At 37.6% G+C, this 24,806-nt stretch overlaps 1 protein-coding gene across 2 annotated transcripts in view; it reads right to left on the bottom strand.

Annotated features, from left to right (window-relative positions):
- Positions 1-11,513: 11,513 nt before the first annotated feature.
- The window catches only part of LOC115209330 (inactive histone-lysine N-methyltransferase 2E-like), a 519,705-nt gene continuing 506,412 nt past the window's right edge, over positions 11,514-24,806 (bottom strand). For both annotated transcript variants that reach the window (XM_036500943.1, XM_029777691.2), the window contains exon 5: positions 11,514-13,291. In XM_036500943.1, the coding sequence (XP_036356836.1) occupies positions 12,050-13,291 (1,242 nt within the window). In that variant the 3' untranslated portion in view covers positions 11,514-12,049. The remainder of the gene's footprint in view (positions 13,292-24,806) is intronic.

Here is a 24,806-nt window from a genome sequence, read left to right as displayed (position 1 = left end):
TTAATAGTAAAGAAAGTTTATTAAAAGCTGCTTGAGTCTCAGTAAGACATAGGGAAACCAAAAAGCCGAATGAAGTTCAAAAACAAAAATGAACAGAAATTGTCTGACTGGCAGGGGAAGACTTTGCATGCTATATTCCCAAAGATATTTTCAGCAATTAGTTGTAGTGAGACATGGTTATGTTTGCATATAGGATGACTGAAAAGTGAGACAGAAAGTTTGTTAATAGCAGCACACGATCAAACATTAAGGACTAATTGAATAAAAGCCAAGATAGAAAAAAAAACAAGCAGATTCCCAATGTGAGCTATGCATATAAAAAGAGGAAAGCGTTGCTCATATGGTAAGTGCTGGCATAGAAAGAATACGAAAGTGGCATGACAACCTAAAGAGAGTAATTCACTGGGAGTATGTAGAAAGCTAGGATTTGAACATACTGATAAACAGTGAGAACATGAACTGAGTAATCTACCAGAGAGTAAGCAATATAAGATGTTATAGGATTTTAACATTCAGACTGACAAAGTAATAGACGCTTGAATGCGTGGTTTAGTAGTAGTAAATATAAAGAATAGAAAGTGCCAGATAATTGACTTTACAGTCCTAAGTGAAGAAAGGAATCAATACGTGAGGTATAGAGAAACTATCAAATTACCAGAACCTAGCCATTAAATTACAGAGACTGGAAAGTGCGGGTAAATCGTATCCCAGTAGTTTTAGGTGCACTGGGAAGTATCCCTAAAGATTTAAAGAGACGGATAGAGGAAATAGGCATAAATCTCTGTACAGGACAACTCCAGGAAACAATGCTTTTAGAGATTGCTAGGATACTTGGGAGGGCTCTTGGCACCTAAGGTAGCCCGATGTTAGGATTTTTCTTTTCCAGCAGTCTAATCTGTTGTGTGTATAATAATAATGATAATAATAATAATGATGATGATGATGATAATAATAATGATAACAACAACAACAACAACAATAATAATAATAATAATCCTTTCAAATTTTGCCACAAGGGCAGCAGTTTGTGGGGAAGGGACTAGTCGATTACATCGACCCCAGGCTTCAACAGATACTTAATTTATCGACCCCAAAGTCGACCTCTGCGGAATTTGAACTCAGAACGTAGTGATGGACGAAATACCGCTAAGAATTTCATTCAGCGTGCTAACGATTCTGTCTCCTCACAGCTTTAATAATAACAATAATATAAACAACAACAATAATAATAATAATAATAATAATAATAATATAATAATAATAATGCCTTCTAGTATAGGCGCAATGCCGGAAATTTGAGGGATGGTTAGTCAGTTATATCGACTAACTGGGGTTTAATTTATCGCCCCCGAAAGGATGAAAGGCAAGGTCGACTTCGGTAAAATTTGAACTCAGAACGTAGTGGCAGACAAAATACCGCTATGCATTTTGCCCGGCGTGCCAACGATTCTGCCAGCTTGTCGTTTATTAACAACAACAACAATAATAATAATAATAATAATAATAATAATAATAATAATAATACAGTGCCCTGATGCATTACTAGGTACTGGCTCACATGACTTCTGATCTTAACTGGCTTCAAATGTTATCATGTACATGTTTTCGCATGGTTTAAAAAGATTTGCTGCAGCAAATATTCTGCTCAGTACCACACATTTGCTTGTTAGTTACTTTACCTTAACCAGTTGAGCATGTACCTTGGTGGTTTACGATATGTGCATCTCTGATCACAAGCAGAGGTAATGGGGGAGCATCATAACCATGTGCTGAGAGGAATTCTTTGGGATTTGAATAATTCACCTCTTGCAATATAGGCGTTTTCTGAAACAAACCTCATTCAAGGACATTTTAAGAGGGATGGGCTACTCGACCAGAAGAAAATTCTAACTGGGCCCCACCTGCAAAGTGATGCGCTGTCTATCTTGATATGAGATCACCATGTCGCGCACATATGATTGTGATGCATGTGCCTGGTGTACACTTATCAGACGGGTAGTCATGATGGGTATACTGGGTATATTTTAACCCAGTCTTACTTTGATGACATGCACTACTCTCTCTCTCTCTCTCTATCTCTCTCTCTCTCAATAATAATGATAATAATCATAATAATAATAATAATAATAATATCAACATAGTTCTATGCACTTGAAAGACTTGAAAACCTCTGGATACCTAAGGTTACAGGTAGCAAACTGCTATCCACATTATTCCTACCAGGAAAAAGACCGAAATTGAGCCAAACCAAATAAGTGCCCTGATGCAGTACGATGCACTGCTCACACAGTTTCTGACCTTAACAAACTGGAACTGATATCATGTACATGTTATGACTTCTTATAAAAAGATGGGCTACGACAAATATTCTGCTCGGTACCACATATCTACTTATCAGTTGTTTGATCTCAGCCAGTTGAGCATTTTCCTTTATTGGCTGACGATATGTGCATCAGTGGTCAAGCGCAAGAGCAATGGGGGAGTATCATAGCCTTGTGCTGAGAGGAATACATCGGGATTTGAATAATTCACCTCTGGAAAAATGGGTATTTCGTTCAGCATCCGTAATCAACCCTCATTTAAGGACATTTTGAGCCGGATCTAAGTCGACCTGTAGAAAATTCTAATTAAATGGCCTTCACTTGCAAGTTCATGTTATCTTGATATGAGATCATGTCGCGCACATATGGTGGTGATGCATGCGCCTGGTGTACCCGTATCAGAGGTGTAGTCACAATGAGCGTACTGGGCTTCGTATATTATACCCCAGTGTCACTTTGATGGCATGCACTGCTCTCACACTGCTCTCAGTAACAATAATAATAGTAATTCTCTCTACTATAAGCATAAAATCTGAACATTTGACAGATGTCGATCATCAATTACATTCACGCAGTACGTGACCGGTACTTATTTCATCGACTCGCAATGATGAAACTCAAAGTCGACCTCGGAGAAATTTGAATGCGGATCGTAGAGACGAACGATATACCGCTCGGCATTTCGCCTGACATGTTAAGATTCTGTCAATTCGCACCGCATTAATAATAATAATAATAATGATAATAATAATGATAATAATAATAATGATGATGATAATAATTATAAGAAGAATAAGAATAACAAAAAGAAGAATAAAATGCCCTGATGCTGTACCAGACAGTGGCTCTCATGGCTTCTGATCTTAACTGATTGGAAGTGTTATTATGTACATTGTTTTGTCTTGGTATAAAAGATGGGCTACAGCAAATATTCTGCTCAATAACACAGATTTGCTTGTAAATTGTTTGACCTTAACCTGTTGACCATGTCCATTAGTGGCTGACGATATGTGCATCTCTGATCATGAGCAGAAGTAGTGGGGTAGCATCATAGCCGTTGGTTGAAAGGAATTCTTGGAGGTTTGGATAATTCACCTCTGCAAACATAGGTGGTTCGTTCAACATCCTTTGACAATTCTTATTCAGGGACCTTTTGAGCGGGATGGACTACTCGATCAGAAAAAAATTGTAACTGGGCCCACCTGCAAGGTCATACGCTGTTTATCTTGATATGTAATCACCAAGTCACGCATATATGGTTGTGATGCATGTGCCTAGTATACCTTTATCAGACGGGTAGTCATGATTAGTATACTGGGCTTCGTATATTTTACCCCAGTGTCACTTTGATGGCATGCGTTTTCTCTATCACTCAATAATAATAATAATAATAATAATAATAGTTTAACTGGACACAAAACCAATTTTTATTTAAGGGAAGGGTTACAGTCGACAGCATCCATCGACACAGTAGGTTACTGGTTCTTCATACATTTTGGACCCTGGATGGGATGAAAGACAAAAGTCAGCTTCTGTGAATGTGTGTATGTTATCTGAACTGAGCCGAAACTGGGAAATGTGACTGATAGTTTGTTAATATAAACTATAGTCGTATCTCTCAATTATTAGCATGCGAAGCTGAAAAATAAATGAGTTGAAACAAACGAAATATATTTTTGTTTGACTTCATTGTGTAAACCTTATTTTTTTTATATATATATTTGATTCATTACATGTTTGTCACTTTCAGTAATCATTTTATTTTCATAGAATATAATTGTAAGTTCCAGATTTTTACTTTTTTTAATTTTATTTTTAAATAATTTTCTTCTTTCGTTCAAGAATTTGTGTATATCACATCTGTGGAGAAAAAGAACTCTCTCAATAAGTTCATTCTTTATTTATTATTATAATTTTTTTTGTATAATTATTGTAGTTCTTGATGTTGTCTACTCCGAAGATATGACAGAATTCAATATAAATCCATAATTATTATTATTATTATTTTCATCCTTCTCTCATTTCATTTCATGTATTTATTTTTCTCCACCAGACAAAAGTGTTTCGTGCCAAGATAAAGTCCTTATTTTTCTTTGAATATCTTTTTGGTGGTTTTACTAATTTGCACATATTTTTTTTACATTTTTTTTAAATAGTTGTATATATTCATATATGTATGTATATGTGTGTGTAGTTAAATTGTCTGAAGCACATTACGAATAAAACATAGACTTGAAAAAAATAAAATTACACTGAACAAACACTCAATTTTATTTTTTATAAAATAGTGCGATGAGACGGACTCGTTCACACGACCAAATACAAATATATATATATATTATATATATATATATATATATATATATATATACATATAAGCATTCATCAATAGCGGTGTTGCATCATGGCCACAACCACAAGGTGAAAATAGTAAAACTATTAACATACATTCATATCGTACACACACTCACGCAAACACATTCGCACACACACCGACATTATATATATATATATACATACATACATATATTCATACATGCATATACACGTGTATATATATATATGTATATGAATAGAAATATATTCATGTACATATGTAGTTAAATATAAATCAAGATATGTTTATGCACACACATAAACGTACACATATAAATGCATACGTATATACATATCACATAAGTGCAAGTGCAATGTTCATCATTTCATATAAATTCTCCATAGCTGAATTCATCACACAGCAAAAAAATCGACGTCCACCATGTTTATGTTCTGTATGCTCCACAAGAATAAAATATATAAAGGAACCTCTCAGCAAATATAGCGAGCAAAAATAAGGGAAGTTTGTCAAGCCAGCGTTGTAATGAGTTAGTGAGGAAATGATGTAAAAGCGTGAATTTAAGAATATTGATGATGGAAATGATAATAATAATAATAATATTAATAACAATAATAATAATAATAATAATAATAATAATAACAATAATAATAATAATAATAATAATGATTATGGTGATGAAAATAGTAATAATAATGATAGTAACAATAATATTAATTTTGTAGATAATAAATTATGAACAATTTTTTTTAAAAATCTTTTTATAATCATGTTTATATTTGTATATTGTATTTGATTAATCAAGAAAATTTATGAATTGGAATACGGAAATTCGTTACGTACATTAATATATATAAATACACACACACACACATATATATGTATATATATATATATATATATATATATATATATATTATATATATATATATACATATATATGTATGTCTATACGCATAGGTACATGTATGCACACATACACACACATATATATATTGTATTTATAGAAATATATATGTATGTGTGCATTTTATGTATGTATTTCTGTATAAATTCGAGTTTCTCCAACTTATAATATTATATTATATTACTGAAAGACACAAGTAAATAAATAATCGTTACGTATGCTATGTATGTTGGATTATCTATAAAAGTGCAAGTGACGAACAGATAAAACAATATTTCTCGTAACCCTTTTTCTTTCCATTAATTAACCTATTCCTTTATTTCCTACCTACAACTCTCCTCAAATGAGTTTTTAATTCAATATTGCGTATTCATAAAGTAGAGAAAAATCTGAATCTGAATTTTAAAATATTTTATATTCCCTTTTATTGTTTTTAGAATATACTAACAATCTTGGACTGTATATTCTATCGCTTAGTCATTAATACTCGGCTTTGAATATCGATTTATATGAAACAATAATTCATTGTTTCGGGAAAAGCATCTTAATAATTTACAGATTTATTCAGTTGCTGCCTATTAATTTTATATTCAAAATTTTCCATTTTATTTTATCTTAAAACTTTTTTTAGTATTCTATTAATACAAATTTAATTGTATATTATTCAACGTGTTTATTTTTCGTTCAGGCTTCATTTCCTTTTCTTTTAAAGGAAGCGCATAAAAATTGCATTAATTTCATACAGTAAACTTTCCCAAGCATAAAGATTGAAGTTATTCATTATACTGGTATCTTCCTACATATCCTGACTAAATGATTTCAATATTTCTCCATTGGCTAAAATTGTTCTCTATTTCTCCGCTGTGTGATTACGTTGTATTTGAAGGAAACGAGTATATAATTTAGTAGTGAAACAGCGGTTTGATATAACCTTGGAATTATGACTCAAATTATAGGGAAAAAGTTTTCTATTCTTTAGAAAGGTCCTCATAGACACGAGAGCCGATAATCAGACAGAGCTTTGAGCCAGAAAAAAGTCTGTAAAAATAACCTTTCTAAACTTACTGTCTTGTCTCTGTGGCCTAGACTTTAGGGTGCAGAAACCCAATCTTAAAGGTGTAGGTGGACGTGTTGAGTCATCAAGAAAAGCCTTTAATTTTGTGCTGCTCCAAGATAATCAGCTGACAATGTATACAAGTCAAGTGTTTGAACAGACGGTCTCCTTCCATTTCTTACATTTCCGATGCCCTACTTAACCAAGTATGCGAAAGCATGGTCCACACAACCAAGTATGGGCTAAATAGTGTATTTATTATCATAGCTGTCTGCAATTGCACATAGAAGATTAATATAAAGATAAGCTAAAGCAATTGTCTTTGACTCAAACAATTTGGTATATAGTGTAAGCGAAGCAATCAATGGCGTTTTATTTCTTCTGATCGTCGTCTTTCATTCCACTGCTGTAAGTTTCGTGTTGTTATTTTTGTGTATGGATGTGATTGTAATTTTGGCTAATATAACAATTTAGCTGGTATATGAAACATATTCAGCATTTGAATTAGAATGACATGCGTGAGTAAATACATATATATGTGTATATATACATAACATATTTATATACACCTGTAGTATATATATATATATATATATATTATATATATATATACATATAATATATATACATATAATATATATATACATATATGTATAATATATATATATGTATAATATATATATACATATATGTATAATATATATACATATATGTATAATATATATATATATATATATATACATATAATATATATATACATATAATATATATATACATATATAATATATATTATATATCATATATAATATATATATATCATATATATGCATATAATATATATATATATATATCAAATATGATATATATATATATATCAAATATAATATATATATGTATATCATATTATATATATATCTATATATAGAATTACAAACATGCGCATAAACTGTTTTATAATAAATGATCTTTACATTATATCAGCTTTTGCTTTTCTATCATTATTTGTATTGCTTTTAAAATATTAATCATTACTATTGTTGTTGTGGTTATATTCATTATTATTATTATTGTTATTATTATTATTATTATCATCGTCGACATCATTATTAAGGCGTAGGAAGCAGTAGAACAAAGTATTTTGTGAAAGTAAATGACAAACTGATTCTATTTTTAGGACCCCGCTTTCTTCATATCTTTGATATCATAGGGAAAGGCGTGATTGTCACATTTTTGTCCATAAGATATTCGGCATTAACATTATATTTATTATTACGGCTGTTTTTTTTTTCTCTTCTGCTCTCAATGCATTAACGACCGCAATTCTATGTTCCCTGGATATGAATCGTGTGTTGACTTGCTTATAAGTTTCCTACTGATTTCAAAGAAATCTGTGTAATAGACTTGTCGTACCTACAAAATGTATTTCTTCTTATTATTAATATCATTGTTTTGTTTTACATGAACTCTTTTATTGCAAAACCTATCGAGGCACTTGCATTATCATTAATGCAATTATTGTTATGCTATTTTGCTGTTGCTATTAGTATCGTTATTACTATTAACATTAGTGTTGTTGTTATTATTATTATTATTATTATTATTATTATTATTATTCAGTAGTCTTATTTTTATAACGTGCTTTCACTGCACTGCCGAGCGCAGCTCTGCGTGCCTTGGGTATGTGCTGTAGTTTGTTGTGATGCTCTTATTTTCACTGTATTAAAAGTGTTTTACGTAGAATGTGTGCAGTGCCTAGTAGTGTTATTTTCCGTAAGATATATATATTTGTTAGTCCTGGTGCTTTTTTTTTGTATTTGTCTGAATATTTTTTTTATCACACCTAATGCGCACAGTATGATAGGAATTGTTTCTGTTTTTAGACTCCACATTCGAGTAACCTCTTTTTCCAGGTCTTTGTATTTTGAATATTATGTTTTGTTGTTATTTTTCATGCCGGTTGTTTTGAGAGTATCATTGCTGTATTTTCTCCCTATCATCAACTCTAAAATATCCGCTCAAAAGGAAAACACAAAACATCCACTATATGAAACACAGGCAATTCTGTCATTTCACTGTGTTTATTTTCATGTTTAAATTTTAAAGCATTTGACTCCTCGGCTTGAAGAATGTGACGCTCTAAAGGTGTTTACTGATGCATGTGTTGTCGGAATTCCCAATTTCAGGCACCTCGAGCAAGTCTTTTACATTTATCTTGGGTAGCCCCAACGATGAAACGGAAACTGTGTAGACGGGAACCTGCGGAATAGACTATATTCAATGTATCGGCCTTATTAGGGTACCTCGTGTGAGTACCTATGCCGCTTTTGTAAGCATTCAGAGCAGATCTCCGATCTGAAAAAACATTCCATAGTGAGTTGCAGACTCTTAATTTTTCAATCAGTCTTTGCATTTCTTCTTTTCCATGTACCCCACCAACTTCAGAGGCCTTGCCAAAGAGAGATCAAGGGTAGTACCCTTCAGTTTCTGACTAAACTGGTAATATAAATATATCTGGGTGTGGCCTAGTGGTTATGTTATTGTCCGAAATATTTCATTTCACGTTGCTCCACACCACTCAACTATAACTGGGAAATCTGCGACGGACTGACGTTCGGTTAAGGAGTAATTTTGGCTTGCCCATCATTTAAAGGGTCAAAAAGTGTGAGAAAGCGCATTGTGACCAGCGGTGTATAAAAAGAAAAACATCTGATATCCTGATCGATACAATGATCTATCTATCTATCTATATGTCTGTCTATCTATCTATATGTCTGTCTATCTATCTGTCTATCTATCTATCTATCTGTCTGTCTGTCTATCTGTCTGTCTTTCTTTCATTCTATCTATGGACATAGATAGATCAAAACTGTCATCATGCTTCCTCTATTAAATATTACTAAGACTTAGACCATTAATAAAAGCTATTGCTATAATTCCTTAAAATAATTTAGTCTATTAATTACCCATAACATTCTCTACCCCAAATGTGTTAAACTTTATACATATCTAATTTGTTGATCTCACGACAAGACTGCAACATATGCTCCTAACAAGAAACCGTCTATATTTGGAATTCTAACTTTCCAGGCATATGTCAAGATTCCACTTCATTTAATTTACTGTTGCTGTACCATTTACTATTCTTAAGAAGCTAATATTTTAAATTCTTTTTGCTTTTTTTAGTGTGTTCATCATCCTTCGTTGTTAAACACTTACAATATAATATTACATCCCCTCAATCCAATTTTAATTCATACTTATATATTCTTTACTTAATTTAACTAATTAAATTTTATATTCATTTTTGTTATTTAACTCTTTACTTATTCCGTTATTAACGTAATCTTTCATTATTAACACTCATTATAGCTTTCTTTTCAGATTGTTATTATTACTAATACTACTAAAATAATTGATATTTCAATAGTATTATTGTGATGGTGTATTATCACAACACAAATGAACGCATCGCTATAAGCCTTGGGCACGTATAAAGCAGAATATGACAGACATGATTAATGATATAATTATTATTGCTAAAATGATTTTTTTTTAATGTTAAATGTATGAATGTTACAATTAAATTATATTAGTAATTATTCTCCCCTTACTGTGTGTTCCTTGTGTGGATCATCATGGTTCCCTAATTATAATAATTATTACGTAAATATAATTTATTACAATTCAGCCATTATGAAACACATTTCTACCCTAAGGTCATCGAGGCGGGTGACGTTAATGTTTTCTCCAAGTGCTATGTTATCATTCTAACTCCACGTATTATATACGTATATATATATATATATATATATATATATATATATATATATATAATATTATATATATATATATATATATATATATGCATATATATATATATGTGTACTGTGTATAGATGTCTATATATATTCATATGTACATACAAACATACACATACAAACACATATATATAATACGTTATTAAAATCATTGATCACTAAGTTAATAAATTAGATTAAAAAGCAAATTGAGTCATTGATTGATTGATTGATTGATTCATATATGCTGCAATGATGTAGATAAGTAAAACATTTTGTTTAATAAAATAGTTTTAAATTAACTCTTTCATTGGTTCATATATACATATACATACATATATTAATATCTATATACATATATATATACACGTATATATATATTTATATGTATATATATAATATATATACACGTATATATATATATATATATATATATTTATATGTACATATATATATATTATATATAATACACGTTATATATATATATATATTTATATGTATATATATATGTATATATATATATACACCTATATATATATATATTTCTATGTATATATATATATGTATATATATACACCTATACTACTATATATTTAATTTGTCTATGTATATATATCTATGTATATATATATATATATATATATTATAGATATATATATTTATGTATATAATATGATATATATATATACACCTATATATATATATATTTCTATGTATTATATATTATATGTATATATATATATATAATATATATATATATATATACACCTATATATATATATTTCTATGTATATATATTTCTATGTATATATATATATATATATATATATATATATATATATATATATATATACATATATACGTATATATATATGTATATATATATATATATATGGAAATGTATATATATATGCGTGTATATATATATGTATGTGTATACACATATATGTATGTATACATGATGCTTGATTGTTGTTGTCACTGAACGAGGTATTAGTGTTGGTTCGAGCGTGAAGGGTGGAGGTGGTGATAGTGATAGCAATATTTGTAGTGAATTTTTTGTTATTGTTGTAGTTGTTGTTGATGATGGTGCTCTTTATTTTGCAACGCTGTAATTGAAAAGACAATAAGAAGGCTATTATTAGCTGGATTCACCATTTTTTTTTTGTGACTTACTGTATATCTTAAGATTGAGCATCTCGCTTCTCGTCTCTTTCTCTCTCTTGTTTTTTTCTCTCTCTCACATTCTCTCTTACACTCACACATGAACACAAACACTTCCTCTCACTCTCTCTCTCTCTTTCTTTCATCCCTCTTTTTTTTTCTTCTTTTTAATCCATATAATCTCAACTTCTACTACTTCTCTTTCCTCTCCTGGCATGCACGCACACTCACACAATTTCTCTTATCTTTCTGGCGCTTGTTTCGCTTTCTCAGCTCCCTTCTTCTCAATCTCTATCCCAACCTCTTTCTATGGTGCTATAAATAGCAGCCTATTCGTATATATAACAAGGCTCTAAATTAGTCGCCGTTTTTTTTTTGTTTGTTATATATTCAATTACTTTGTTTGTTATTCTATATAGAACAGACCATTATTGGGTACTTTGGTGCCATGAGGTGGTTTAGAGTGACATGTCAATCGGTTACATTTTTGTTTGGTGGCGTGGAAGATACAAGGCAAAGCAACTTCATAAGCGATGGCCGTCGACTATTTTGTTGTCGCGAATTTCCAGTTGGGGGCGGCGGTGGTGGTGGTGGTGGCGGTGGTGGAGGCGGTAGCGTCAACCCACGACAGTCGACATCGACCCCGGGATATTCGTAGTGGTTCCTCGGAGTCGGTGGCAGACCTCGCAACATGATACTTTCGGGCGTGTGATGGGGATGTCGGCGCACGTACAGCGTTCTCTCGCCGTCATCTTCCAACGATTGGCGCGACGGATAATGATAATGGTGGTAGTGACTTTTCGAAGGCGTCACTACCGTTCCTAGCCGTGGCATAAAAGTCGGTGGTGGCGGCGGAGGAAGTGGCGGCAATTCCCTGTGATCCATGTCAGGGTACTCGTACACGTTCCTGCGTGACCTGGCTATAGTTTGAGGCCTGTGTCTGAATCTGTCGTTTTGTCGTACACCCCTACCATAGCAATAGCTTACTTCAGGTGTGTCAGAAGCAGATTGTGCGTAGCCGTGGCGCATATTGTCTTCGTCGTCCCAGTCGTACGGTCGCGGTTGATCAAGATCTTCGTACACACCATAGCTATTACAGTGAATCTCGCTATCATCGGGGTCACGGCCATAATGGTGGTTCGGACCCTTCATAGCTAAAGTACTGCTCGCACCTACTTGGATACTTTCGTTTCTCATTCTGGGTCCCTCACCGTATATCAGATCTCTCTGAGGATGTTGTAATTCATCTTCGGCACTATCATCATCAAAATATACACCGCCGCCTTCGGGCGCACTGCTATCGGACCCTGGTATACTACCTGGGTAGTAGTAGTAGTTTTCTATGACATTAACTGGAAGCTTTCCGCCGGGTTCTGTTGCACCACTGATGGGTGTGCTGGAGTCGTGACGCTGCGATCGGTCATCAAACACGGAATCATTGACAGTACAGCCAGACGTAGGGGACGTGCTCTTAGGGGAGGGAGTCTCCTCAGACAGCTTCTTATAGCTTGAAAAGCTAGCACTAACGGGTAAGGGATGTCCACTTGCTCTCCCACCAGAGCGATGTGTATGTTGGTGGCGATGCAGGCGTGCATCCTTGTACACGTGGTTTAAGCTGTCATAGGAGTTGTTCTCTCTGCTTAGAGTAGCGGTATTGGCAATTACTTCATCTTTAGGAAGTTGTACTTCAGATATAGCATCTTTCGATCCAGCCTGAAAATAGAAAAAAAAAAGAAGAAAAAAAAAACAAGAATTAGTGAAAAGAAGGACAAAAGTATAACAATGAAAGAACAAAGAAAAAAAGAAGCAACAAGAAAATACGGAATTAGATGTTTTGATCGTCATCATACTATATATTAAGTATATTATTTCGCATATAAAAAAAAATACATCAAAATAAAGTTATCCTGAGTAGGTTAAAGCAGAAAATGAATTTATTTCTTTTTGTGTTTACATATTTGTTTTTCCCTCTATGTATATGAAACTGTGATTGTGGTGTTGATAAATCAACAAAAAACAATACTGCTGTATTCGTAAACATTCTACTTTTCGAAATATATTACCATCAAACGTAGCATGCACAATTTATTTCTAAAATACACAGTAAGACTCAATAAAGAAACGTAGCTAGATATATCCTCTGCGCATTCTTCAGGAAAATTGTAGCGATTGTCCTGATTCTAAAAAGGAAATCCTTGTATCAATAAAAAAGACAATCGGACAGCAGATGGCAGTTATGGCTTTCTATAGGAATAACAATGCAAACGACCTTTAACCAAATCTTTCTTAGAAATGAAAGTAGGCAATCACTAATCAGAAACAATTATATACATAATACACACACACACACATATATGTATATATATATATATATATTTTTTACGGAGATCTCCCTTTTAGTAGAAGAAATGCTATAACTCTTTGACTGCTATTTCTAAATTCGGTATGTGTAAGGCAATTCGTTGCTAAACCTTTATTGCTTAGTATATATATATATTATATATATACTAGCAGCATAGCCCGCGTTGCCCGGGTATGTAAGAGCCCCTAGTAGGCAACGACTAATCCCAATGTAGTCCTTTCCCTCCAGGGAACGAAGGTGCATGTGGACGTTGCAATGTCTTGTCTTCACTGGAATACTTCTGTATATACGATGTTCCTAGCTGTCCGTTTGGGCGAAAACATGAAAACATCATTGCGCCTCCCAACGCGTGAACAGCCCACGTAGAGTTGACCGTGGGCGAAGCACTGTTCGCCCAAATGTAACCAGCGACTTGTAGCGTTTGGCCTTGGGATTTATTGATGGACATTGCGAAGCAGAGTTTAACAGGAAACTGAGAACGCCTGAAGTGGATTGGTAGGTCAGCGCCCGACGGTTGAAGGTGCATCCGTGGAATGAAGACGTCCTCTCCCTTCCCACAACCGGTAAGTATTGTGGCCGTTATTAAATGTGGTGCCAAATGTTTCACAACCAAACGTGTGCCGTTGCACTGTTTAGGTGGAACCAAATTCCTGATGAGCATAATGGCGCACCGACTTTTAACTTCAGGATGTGTGGTGGCACGCCTGGCGGTTCAAGTGAATTCAGGAATTCAACAGGATAATCGGCAAGCTGGGCGGGTCTGCTGTCCTATCTATAGATTTGTAGACGTGGACATCACCAGGAATAGCTTCAAGTAGCTGGATATTGATGAAGTTGACGGTTGTATTTTTGGTGCGAGAATAGCTCTGCCTGCCAGCCATTTTAGGTCGCGTAAATTGTTTTGTAGGTCGTGGAAGACAGCGTCCCGGAGGCTAGCAGGGGTGTCGACAATGGTGCAAAGTGAGTCCAATTGAACGTAGCCATCCGCATCAGACAGCATCCTATTTCACCGAGCGACGATAAGAGGTCCCTGGAGAATGCAGCGGATCCGCTGTCACCATTAACTTAACTGCGCGCATGTTAGTTTGGAGGTGCAAGGGCCGCACATGTGCCCAAAGAGCTGACGACTTAAGGCACGCGCGCACGGCATCGGCACGGGTTCCTTTTGGAATAACAGGTAGAGTCTGCCTGAAGTCTCCTGAAAGAAGTAAAGTTAATCCTCCCATGGGGGCCGTAGAGTCTCTGATGTCTTGCAGGGACCTGTCCAGTGCCTCAAGGGCGCCTTTGTGTGCCATAGTGCACTCGTCCCATACGATGAGTTTGCATCTGCGAAGAATGTCGGCCTGTTCTGAGTTCTTGGCGATGTTGCAGATAGGTGACTCGGACTTTGCCAGATCGAGCGGGAGTCTGAAGGCAGAGTGGGCGGTTCTGCCACCCGGAAGCAACGTGGCCGCGATACCAGAGGAAGCTACAGCCAGGGCAATGTCCGTGTTGCGTCTGACCTCTGCCAGAATTAGTTTAGTGACGAAGGTTTGCCTGTGCCGCCGGGTGCATCAAGGAAGAAACCCCCCCCACGTTGCTGTCTGACAGAGTCTACGATGGTGTTGTAGGCTATGCGCTGGTCTGGAAGCAGCCGTGGTTCATTATCTTGGACGTACTGGTGCAGTTCCTCAATGCAGTAGGAAGTTTCGCGTAACAATTCAGCAGACATAACATTGGCGTGTTCACGTGTGGGTGGTGGAAGGCCGTACTCTGTTAAAGCAGACCCACCCATATCGATGACAGCGTCTTCGAGTTGAATGAGCGCAAAATTGTAAATGAAGTTGGTGAACGTGATCTCGGCGGAAGGGCAGTGTTGCTGAGCCGTACGTAAGAAGTCGTGCGACATGTCATCCTGTATTTCATCCAGAGACTTAGTGGATGACTAAGCTGACATTTTTGAAGAAGGATGCGAAAAGAGTCGTAGGGCCGAATGCGTTTGCAGTAAAGCACCCTCTGCCATCGTGGCGTCCCACTGGGAGTCATCCTCTAGAAGGCCAAGTCTCATACATGCTTCCCTGAAGGTGTCGCACAGAACCCCATTGACGGTACGTATATTGGCGAAACCTGTTGGACCAGTGACCTCATGTAGAAGGAGACGGAGGTAGAAGCATTCTTGCTGGTTTGGCGGGATGTTGTAAACTCGACCCAGGCAGGAGTCAAACTTGACGCCTGGGAAGCTTTCGACGTTTTTGCGGATTTCCGTCGAACCCAGGTGTTTTTAGACCACACGAAGTACGATGGGACCTGTGGGTACAAAAGCGTTCGAGCGAAGTCATCACGTTGGCATAATTTGAAGAAACCAGTCAACGTTGTGTCTTTAGGGCTGGTGGCTATCTGCACAGCACTTTGCTCTGTGAAGTAAATCCGCTGTCCATTTTCCAAGTGTACAGCAAGCTGCACCACAGCCGGGTGTCCTCTGATGGAGCGGAAGCCGTAAATGCGCCAAAACGCTTCGTTGCTGCTGAGGTACCGGCCAGCCAAGTAGTGGACACTTCGTCGCGACTGGTGGTCCTCTGGATGCTGAACATGGCAGCATCGCTGCCTTGTTGATATTTGCAGACATATTGTATTGACCTGATGGAGCTGCAGAACTCAACGTTGACGTGGGCTTTGAATATCTTCGACAGGAGAGGACAGTAGGGGACAATGTAGCTGTTGTCCACTTGATGTCGCCCAACCGTAATCGTGCGGCCTCCATTGGCTGGACTCCTTCGTTTGTACAGCGGATACCCATCGCCGCCTGTTTGAGTCTCCAAAGTGAACCGTTTAGGGAATCCCTTTGAGCAGGCTAATCCGTTTTTGTAGCATGGTGTGTTGGCGTAATTTGGTCCACAGGGCCCGTGTACCATGGTAGTGCGGACAATTTCGTAGAGTCCGGGGTTCATCGGGGTCAGGAATCTCGGCGGAAATGAATTTGTCAATGTCATTAGTCTCGATTTTATGAGTGAGCCAAATTAAGATGTGAGCATGTGGCAAGCCCTCTTTTGCCACTCGACCGAAAACATGTGGCACCTGACATGCCCGAAAATCTGACCCTTAACTATCAAATCCTTCATTTTGCCCAAATTCAGACGGAAAACCCTAGCAACGATGTCGTGTCGATGGGTGTGAGATGACCCGGGAGGATTTCGCGAGTGATTTCGTCGCAGCTGGATTGTTGCGTGTAGGTGATAAAAGAGGTCCGGCCGGCCGTAAATGCGCACGTGGTCAAGGCGTCTTGGGTCCTTTCACGCATATATCGCGGTCCTCCCGTGAAGGTGGAGGGTAGAATGCATGGCTTGCCGATGTTGCGAGGGTCATTTTCTTGTTGCAAACCGTCACGGGAGATGAATGTAGGAGTCGGAGCGAAGTTTGGTCTGATTAAGTTTAATGTATAGCAGCCTTTCCGATTCCATTTTTGCGGCCATGTCGACGGCGAACTGTTGAATAGCTGACGACAACGGGCAATAAGTTGAACTCACCCTCCCTGACCATGAACCGGTATGAGTAGAACGCCCTGCAGGAAACCGTCTTGATGCCGCAGTAGTTTGATTGGAGGGCTGCCGTAAAGGAATTCCGAAGTGGTAGCCGTCTTCCCCATAAGGGAAAAGCAATGGATGAAGCGCGTCATAAGATCTGTGAGTCTCGCTGATCCTGTGTAGGTTGTTACCACGGGAGGAGATGATTATGTCACGGCTGTTGTGTTGCTCTCCGTGTATAACTGCGGCAATTTCGTTGCACGCAGGCGTTGAAACGGCGTTCGTGCTCCCCGTGGGGTCGTTTATCAGCATCAATGACAACGGTGAAGTTTGGAGAAGGAGCACGTCCAAGGCATATCTGAAGCTGCAGACGTAGCTGTTGATATCATGAAGCATGGTTTGGAGACGGAGAGAAGAATGTCTTTGCGGGGAACATAGCTTGTACCCGGTATTATTCCAAGGCGTGCATCAACCTGGTGGTTGTAGTCGGCAATGAAGTATATTTGGAGGAAAGAAGACTGCTGAATCTCGTCTGGCAGAAGTGACCCAATAAGATGGTAGACCTGTCCCTGCACTTTGAAAGTAGGCATCCAGCCTTCTCTGGGAGGAATTTTGGCCCCGAAAGAGGTCATTTGGAATGAGCAGTTGTACTTTCGAATTATTTCAAGGAATTGTGACGAATCGGGGGTTAAACCCGCCGCGAGATCCTTCAGTGGTTGAGGTGGTTCCCGTAGGGGTGGCAGGTCCACTTTGCCACCAGAGCAGCACAAACAAACCAGGTGGCTCTCCGGGCCATTTCTTGGCTTTGCAAAACTGGCATACAATTGTCATTGACCCTATCTTGATGTCGTCACGCAAGGAGAAGTTAATTGTGGGGTCGTAGTTGAATGCTAGTGACAACCAGAAAGCGGGGGCAGGGGTACGTACACCACGAATGATATCCCGACGTTTGTTGATACTCTCAAGTCGAGTGCACCGTGCCTCGCAGATTCAGATGCACGTGCGACAGCGGTAGTAGCAGTGGCATCCCTTGAAAGCCTTTCAGCTCTCGCCTCAGCACCCTCTGAAGCCCTAGCAGAAGCAGTGTTAATGGCATGTCTGGATGTCCGAATAGTCCGTTGGTGTGGAGTTTCGGCAGATCGAGCCCTGGCTGTGTTTTTGCGGCTGTTAGCAGCTTGGCGAGTTCTCCTCTGCTGTGAGGTTTCGACAGATCGTGTCCTGGCAGTGCTAGTGGCGTTAGCCGCATTCCGAATGGCCCTTTGTTCGGGGTTCTCGCGAGCTCTGCGGATGGAAGCACAGTAAGAAGCCCGCATGTTTTGGCTGGACTGTTGCTCTTTCGTCAACCTCGAGCGGAGGGAAGATCTGTACGCTGCGACCCTTGCAAGTCGGGTAGAACGGTCGCTAGTAGTTTCAGATGCCTGAGCAGCGGCATAACGGGAAGCTGTTTGCGAGAGGCGCAAGGCGGTTTCCTCGTGGGTCTCGCGTGCCCTTCTAGCCCTAGCAGCCGATGCCTTGGCCGTCCGAGGGCTGAGGAGGGTCCTTCTCTTCTTGGGTGGCATTTTGGTGGATAGCAATGTGTTTGGCAAAGGTGTAATAAAAAGGAACCGTGGGGTAAGTATTTTGGTGGATAGCAATGTGTTTGGTAAAGGTGTAATAAAAAGGAGCTCGTGGGGTAAGTATCCGAAAATGTATAAAAATGTACAAAAACGGCCAAAAAGCTGGCAGCAATGTGAGTGACAACAACGAAAAAGTCAAAGTGATCAAACTGAACAAACGAAAGGAAAAGTTTTTTGATGCACACGACAAAAGTGGTTTATAATAAACCAAGAGTTTGCAAGTAGCGTCCGAGGACCGTTAGGGTACGTCAAAATTGAAGGTAAAACGTTTGGGGTGGTAGTTATAAAGAAAGTTTTAAACCCAAAAAGTATTCGAATAACTTGCGGCTGCAGCAGCTATTAGCAGAAGTGGCGGTGTTGGGGGTAAAGTCTCGAATGTAATTCTTCCTGGTAGGAATTGGTTGGATCGAATTATCGATAGCTAAAAGGTCAAGTTGCGTCCCCTAGACAGTCTGGTTTGTGTTTAATACACAAATTTGTTTGCTATGTGTGCCACATATGATTAATTAACCGATTTTTTCCAATAATGTATCCTATTGGATAAAAAGGGCTATAGCTCCTTGGAGCAGACATGAAGCTCGTTGTGAAAAAAAAAAGATTCCTGCCAATTTGTGAAAGATATTGTCGAAAATATGTCATCTTGAATTTGAACGCGATTTCCCAAAATGGCATGATTTTATCGATTGTTTCTGATGGTAAGGTATTGCATGGAAAACTAACGTCAGAATTGAGTTTCTTAGGGTAACATTAAGCTTCACCATGAGTTTGGTGAAAATCGATTGCAAGTTGTGAAAACTACCATAGATAATGCGTTGCATAAAAAAAGCTTAGATTCTCGAGTTGCGTCCCCTAGACAGTCTGTGGTTCATGTTTATGATTCTCGACACCCATGTCGAATTTATCAATTTTTTTCAGAACTGGGGGAACTTTTCAAAATTTTCGCTTCGTTAGTTTTGAATTATGACATTGGGCTATGTGTGTGTCAAGTTTCATCAGAATCGGTTGAAAGCCGTGGTCAGGGTGAGGGTACGAGAAAACAGACACACAGAAGCACGCACAGACAAACTGCCGTTTATATATAGAGATATATATATATATATATATATATATATATATATATATATATATATATATATATATATATATACATATACATATATATATACATACATATACATACACACACACGTATATATATATATCACCACACACACACACACACACACATATATATATATATATAGCGATATATATATATATACACACACACCACACACCATATATATATATATGTGTGTGTGTGTATGGTATGTATGTATGTATATATAAATTATACACAAATACGTACTCTCAACAAAATCTTGGGAATGGCTATTAAACAACAGAGACTTGACAGATAATTATGGCCTGCTAACCATGGTGCTATAAAATATTGTCGGCAAATAGAAAAGAATTTGTCAATTTTGGCTTTCTGAATTAGTCATCCGTCTCAAGGTGACATATATTGGAGAGATGACTTTAAAAGGATGTGTGTGACAGTGTGTAAACACGTATTTGTGTATGTGTGTGTGCGTGCTGCAATACGCACACACCTAGATACAGTCCGTGATATCGAACCTGAACATATTTCAGTTTGGTAGCTATTTTTGTCGATCTCTAATTATCGAATGTTTATGTTGCCTTTCAAGTAGAGGAAAGGAATTTGATGCGCGATTTGTCATAAGTATACAAAAATGCAGACACGTACCTAAATATATGTACTGACACACACACACACAAACACACACAAATATATGACAAATATAAGAAAAGTGCTGAACAAAAACACAGACGGGATTGGTTCACAGTCAGTGTTATTACTTTGACGCTTGAGAGAAGGGAAAACGTTTAATGGTTACAGCTTTTCGAACAATGTTCTCCGCATAATGCAAAATGGAAGCGGGAAAATACAGGCGAAACTGGGAAACGAAGTGCAAAGAAAACGAAAGAAGAGAAACCGAAAAGGCACCTGGTATTGGTTTACATGTTTGACTGCTATGTGACCAGCATTAACTGGCGCTCTGTCGGTCATGGCGACAAAATTTCCAGTTGATCCGATCAAAGGAACAGCCACCTCCTGAAGTTAAAGTGCAAGTGGCTGAATACTCCAGAGTCTTGTATATCATTAACGTATTTCTCAGGAAGAATCAGCGTGACACAGAATGTAACAAGGATGGCCCTTTAAAATTCAGGTCCCAGCGGTGTAAACTAGATCAACGTGAAGTAAAATGTTTTGCTCAAGGACGCCGCGCACCGCCAGGGGTCGAACTCATGGCCCTTTGATCGTCAGTCGAATACGCTACCCACTAATTCACACCTCGATGAGAAATAAAGTTTAGACTAAATGGAGTGTTTTGGGAGGAGAGTGAATGTACGGTCAGACGTAAGTCTGTGGGCTAGTTGGTGTGTGCACATGTGCGTGTGTGTTTGCGTGTATGTGTTTGAGTGTGTTTGTGTTTGTGTGTGTGTGTGTTTGTGTGCGTGTGTGTGTGTATGTTTGCGTGTGTGTGTGTGTGTGTGTGTTAAGGAGAAGTGCTTTTGGTGTGCATATGTCTTTCTAAGTCATCTGTGCGTGCGACTTACTGAGTATATTTGTTATATGTATGGGTTTTGTTTTTATGCATGCGGATGCAGGAATAAGCCTGTCATAACGTAATGCGAGTGTATTTATGCAGTTGACACGAATATTGCCATGTTTTATGACATTAGTGCTATGTTGGCATGTGCGTGCGTGCGTGTGTGTCTGAATTGAGGCTGAATTGCGTGTGTGTTGAAATGAGGCTGAATTGCGTGTGAGTAAATTAAAAATACAACGCTGCTCTCTCCGAAGCGAAGGCTTAGTGGACACACTGTGTAACGCCACGCCAAGCCATTGTTAAATGTCGTGTTTGAGTGGTGATCTGAGTGGAAATAGGGAGAGAGATAGAGCTCTGATTATTGACCAGGATGTCACGAAAATATTGCATGAATCGGTCAACTAAATGGTAGGATGGATGACCGATGTACAAAGCAGGGGAAGGAATGATGAAATATGGAATGTGTGGTGGTTGTTGAGGAAAGGACAAGTGTGAGAACGGGGCCGGGAATAAGAGGAGGATCCGAGAAAAGCGGGTGCGGAGGTTGATACTGACTTGTAAGTGGCATATGTTACAGTAACGCTTGAAAGAGGAAGGAAGTGGGTAAAAGGAGAGAAGTGGTCGGCATAAGGGGAGAGAGGGTGAGTTGAATTCGATTAGATGTGTTAGAAGAATTTATGGCGGTGAGATACGACGATGTTTTGGAAAAGGGGAGGCATATCCATGCAGTTGGGAAGGTGCTTGGGTGACTTGGCGACCCCGAATTAGTGCGATTTGGATAAAGCGGGGAGAGTTATACACGTCGAATAATAAGGATGTAAGATGTAGTATGATTGAAAATCTCTGTCGCAGCTGGACAAACAGTAGAGGCAGAGGTAGAGGAAATTGGAGTTAGAAAAGGGATCGTTTAGATTAGGAGAAAATAAGGTGAAAACATAATAGGCGTGAAAGTTGTTGAATTTATTGAAAGCGTTGATGTTTAAGTGTGTGTGTGTGGTTCAACAGGATGATTAAGATGTTGATATCTGTAAAGTTAATGAAGGTTTTTTCAAGATCCAAGTACTTTACACATGAACTTTGTCTTTCAAATATTGCCTTCATGGCCCACCACTTTCTGGCAAATAAACGAATTAATAATAAAATAATAGTGATGATGATGATGTTGTTAATGACGATGACGATGATGATGATGATGATGATCATCATCATCATCATCATCATTATGGTCGTCGTCATCATCCACGTCATCATCAACCTCCTCCTCCTCATCATCATCATCATCCGCAGCAGTAGCGGCAGTAGCAGCATTATTATCATCAGCTCCAGAGAGTTACTAGGTACAGCTAGGATACTTTAGGAAGGTTCTTGGCATCTATATTTTGTTGTAGTACGATTTCAAGAGGGTTTTTTTTCCAACCATTCTAATCTGCTGTGCGTATAGGAAATGATGATGATGATGTGCGGGAAGAGACCCTATGAAACCTCTCAGAATCTACCAGAGCAAAGAAGACCGAGCGTTCTGATAAGTAAAACAACAGCAACAATAATAATGATTTCTTTATTAACCACAATGGTTCACATTAAGAAAATCATTATGAACAGTACAAGACAAAAGAAAGAATGTGTGTGTGTGTGTGTGTGTGTGTGTGTGTGTGTGTGTGAGTGTGTTGTGAGTGTGTTGTGAGTGTTCTGTGTGTAAACAATAGGGAAGAGACGTTCGAGGGCTGCTCAGGGAACAACCCCATAAAAAACCCCAGTAGTCTGACTTTGGGGGCAGGTGCCTTCTTTTCCTTTCCTTTTCTCCTACTGCAGGCGTATGCTCAGGGCAGGCCCATTCACTAGCATCATTCTCGCGACTTTCATCCACCTTTCAGCAAACTGGCTAGAAGACAACAATTCCCACTCTACCCTTATTTTCCTTTTCAAGTAATACTTGAAGCAGTTCATCAGGGATTGACTAAAGAGAAAAGTGTTTGTCTTGAGCCCCTTCAGTCTCGTCCACCATCCATCTTTCGTCATGGCCACTAGGTATATAAAAAACAGTAATTCCTTCCTGGTTTAAGGAAGCCGGAGGGGCGATGTTCATGCTGGATTCAGTTGACAGACGGATCCATCCCGCATGCAACAGCAAATGTTCAACATAAATCCACAGGCCATCAATACTCAGACACTGGAGGAATGCATGCTGGACCGTCCCGTCGTTCTTTGCGAATCTCGAAGATGATCGGCAGACGGCACTTCCGTGCCTGCAAAGTTTATCGCGAACAGGGAAAGCTCCCCGGTAGCACTGCCAGGCCAGAGATTTTTGGAAGCAGAAGAGTATACGCTCTAGCGTAATCTAACGGTGGCCAGGACAAGGCAACAGGTCAAGCGATAGTAGATGACGGACGCGTTAGACACCTTTGTCTGACGTTTCATTGATAGCGTGGTCATCCTGCTTGTTATATTGTCCCAGTGTTTGTCCATCTGGAGGTCCGGACCGAATCAGACCCCGGAAAAATACCCCCAATAAATTATACAATCTACGTCTTGTGTTCAACACTGTGTTTGTGTGAGTGTGTATGTAAGTGTATATTTATGTATGTATATATTACGACAGAATACGTTATCGACTTGAAGATTATATAGCACATAAAATCGTTTGTATATCCAATATGTTAGAGAGGAGCAATGATATATATATATTCAAAGCACATTAAAAATGAAAGCAAAATGTATAAAATAACAAAAAAAACGAAAATCTTTATATATAGTACTTAACATTCCGTCGTACATACACAATACATCATCCCGGTGTATATATTTGTATATATATTAGCTATCAGAATCTATCGGCCTTCATGTCATATATTACAAAAAATGCGAAAAGAAATAATAATAATAATGATAATAATAATAATAATAATAATAATAATAATAATAATAATAATAATAATCATAATAATAATAATAATCATAATAATAATAATAATAATAATAATAATAATAATAATAATAATAATAATCACGCACACACACATACACAGTAACGAAACAAATCAACCTTATACAATTATTTACGAGATCATATATCAATTTCTACTTGCTATCAAATGCTATGCAAGTCGATGATATTATTTTTGATGGGTTAGTGTT

This window comes from Octopus sinensis, linkage group LG3 (genome assembly GCF_006345805.1).
Source record: "Octopus sinensis linkage group LG3, ASM634580v1, whole genome shotgun sequence".
NCBI classification, from domain to species: Eukaryota; Metazoa; Mollusca; class Cephalopoda; order Octopoda; family Octopodidae; genus Octopus; species Octopus sinensis.
The sequence above is the reverse complement of the archived record's forward strand: the minus strand, read 5'-3'. Positions and strand labels throughout refer to the sequence as shown.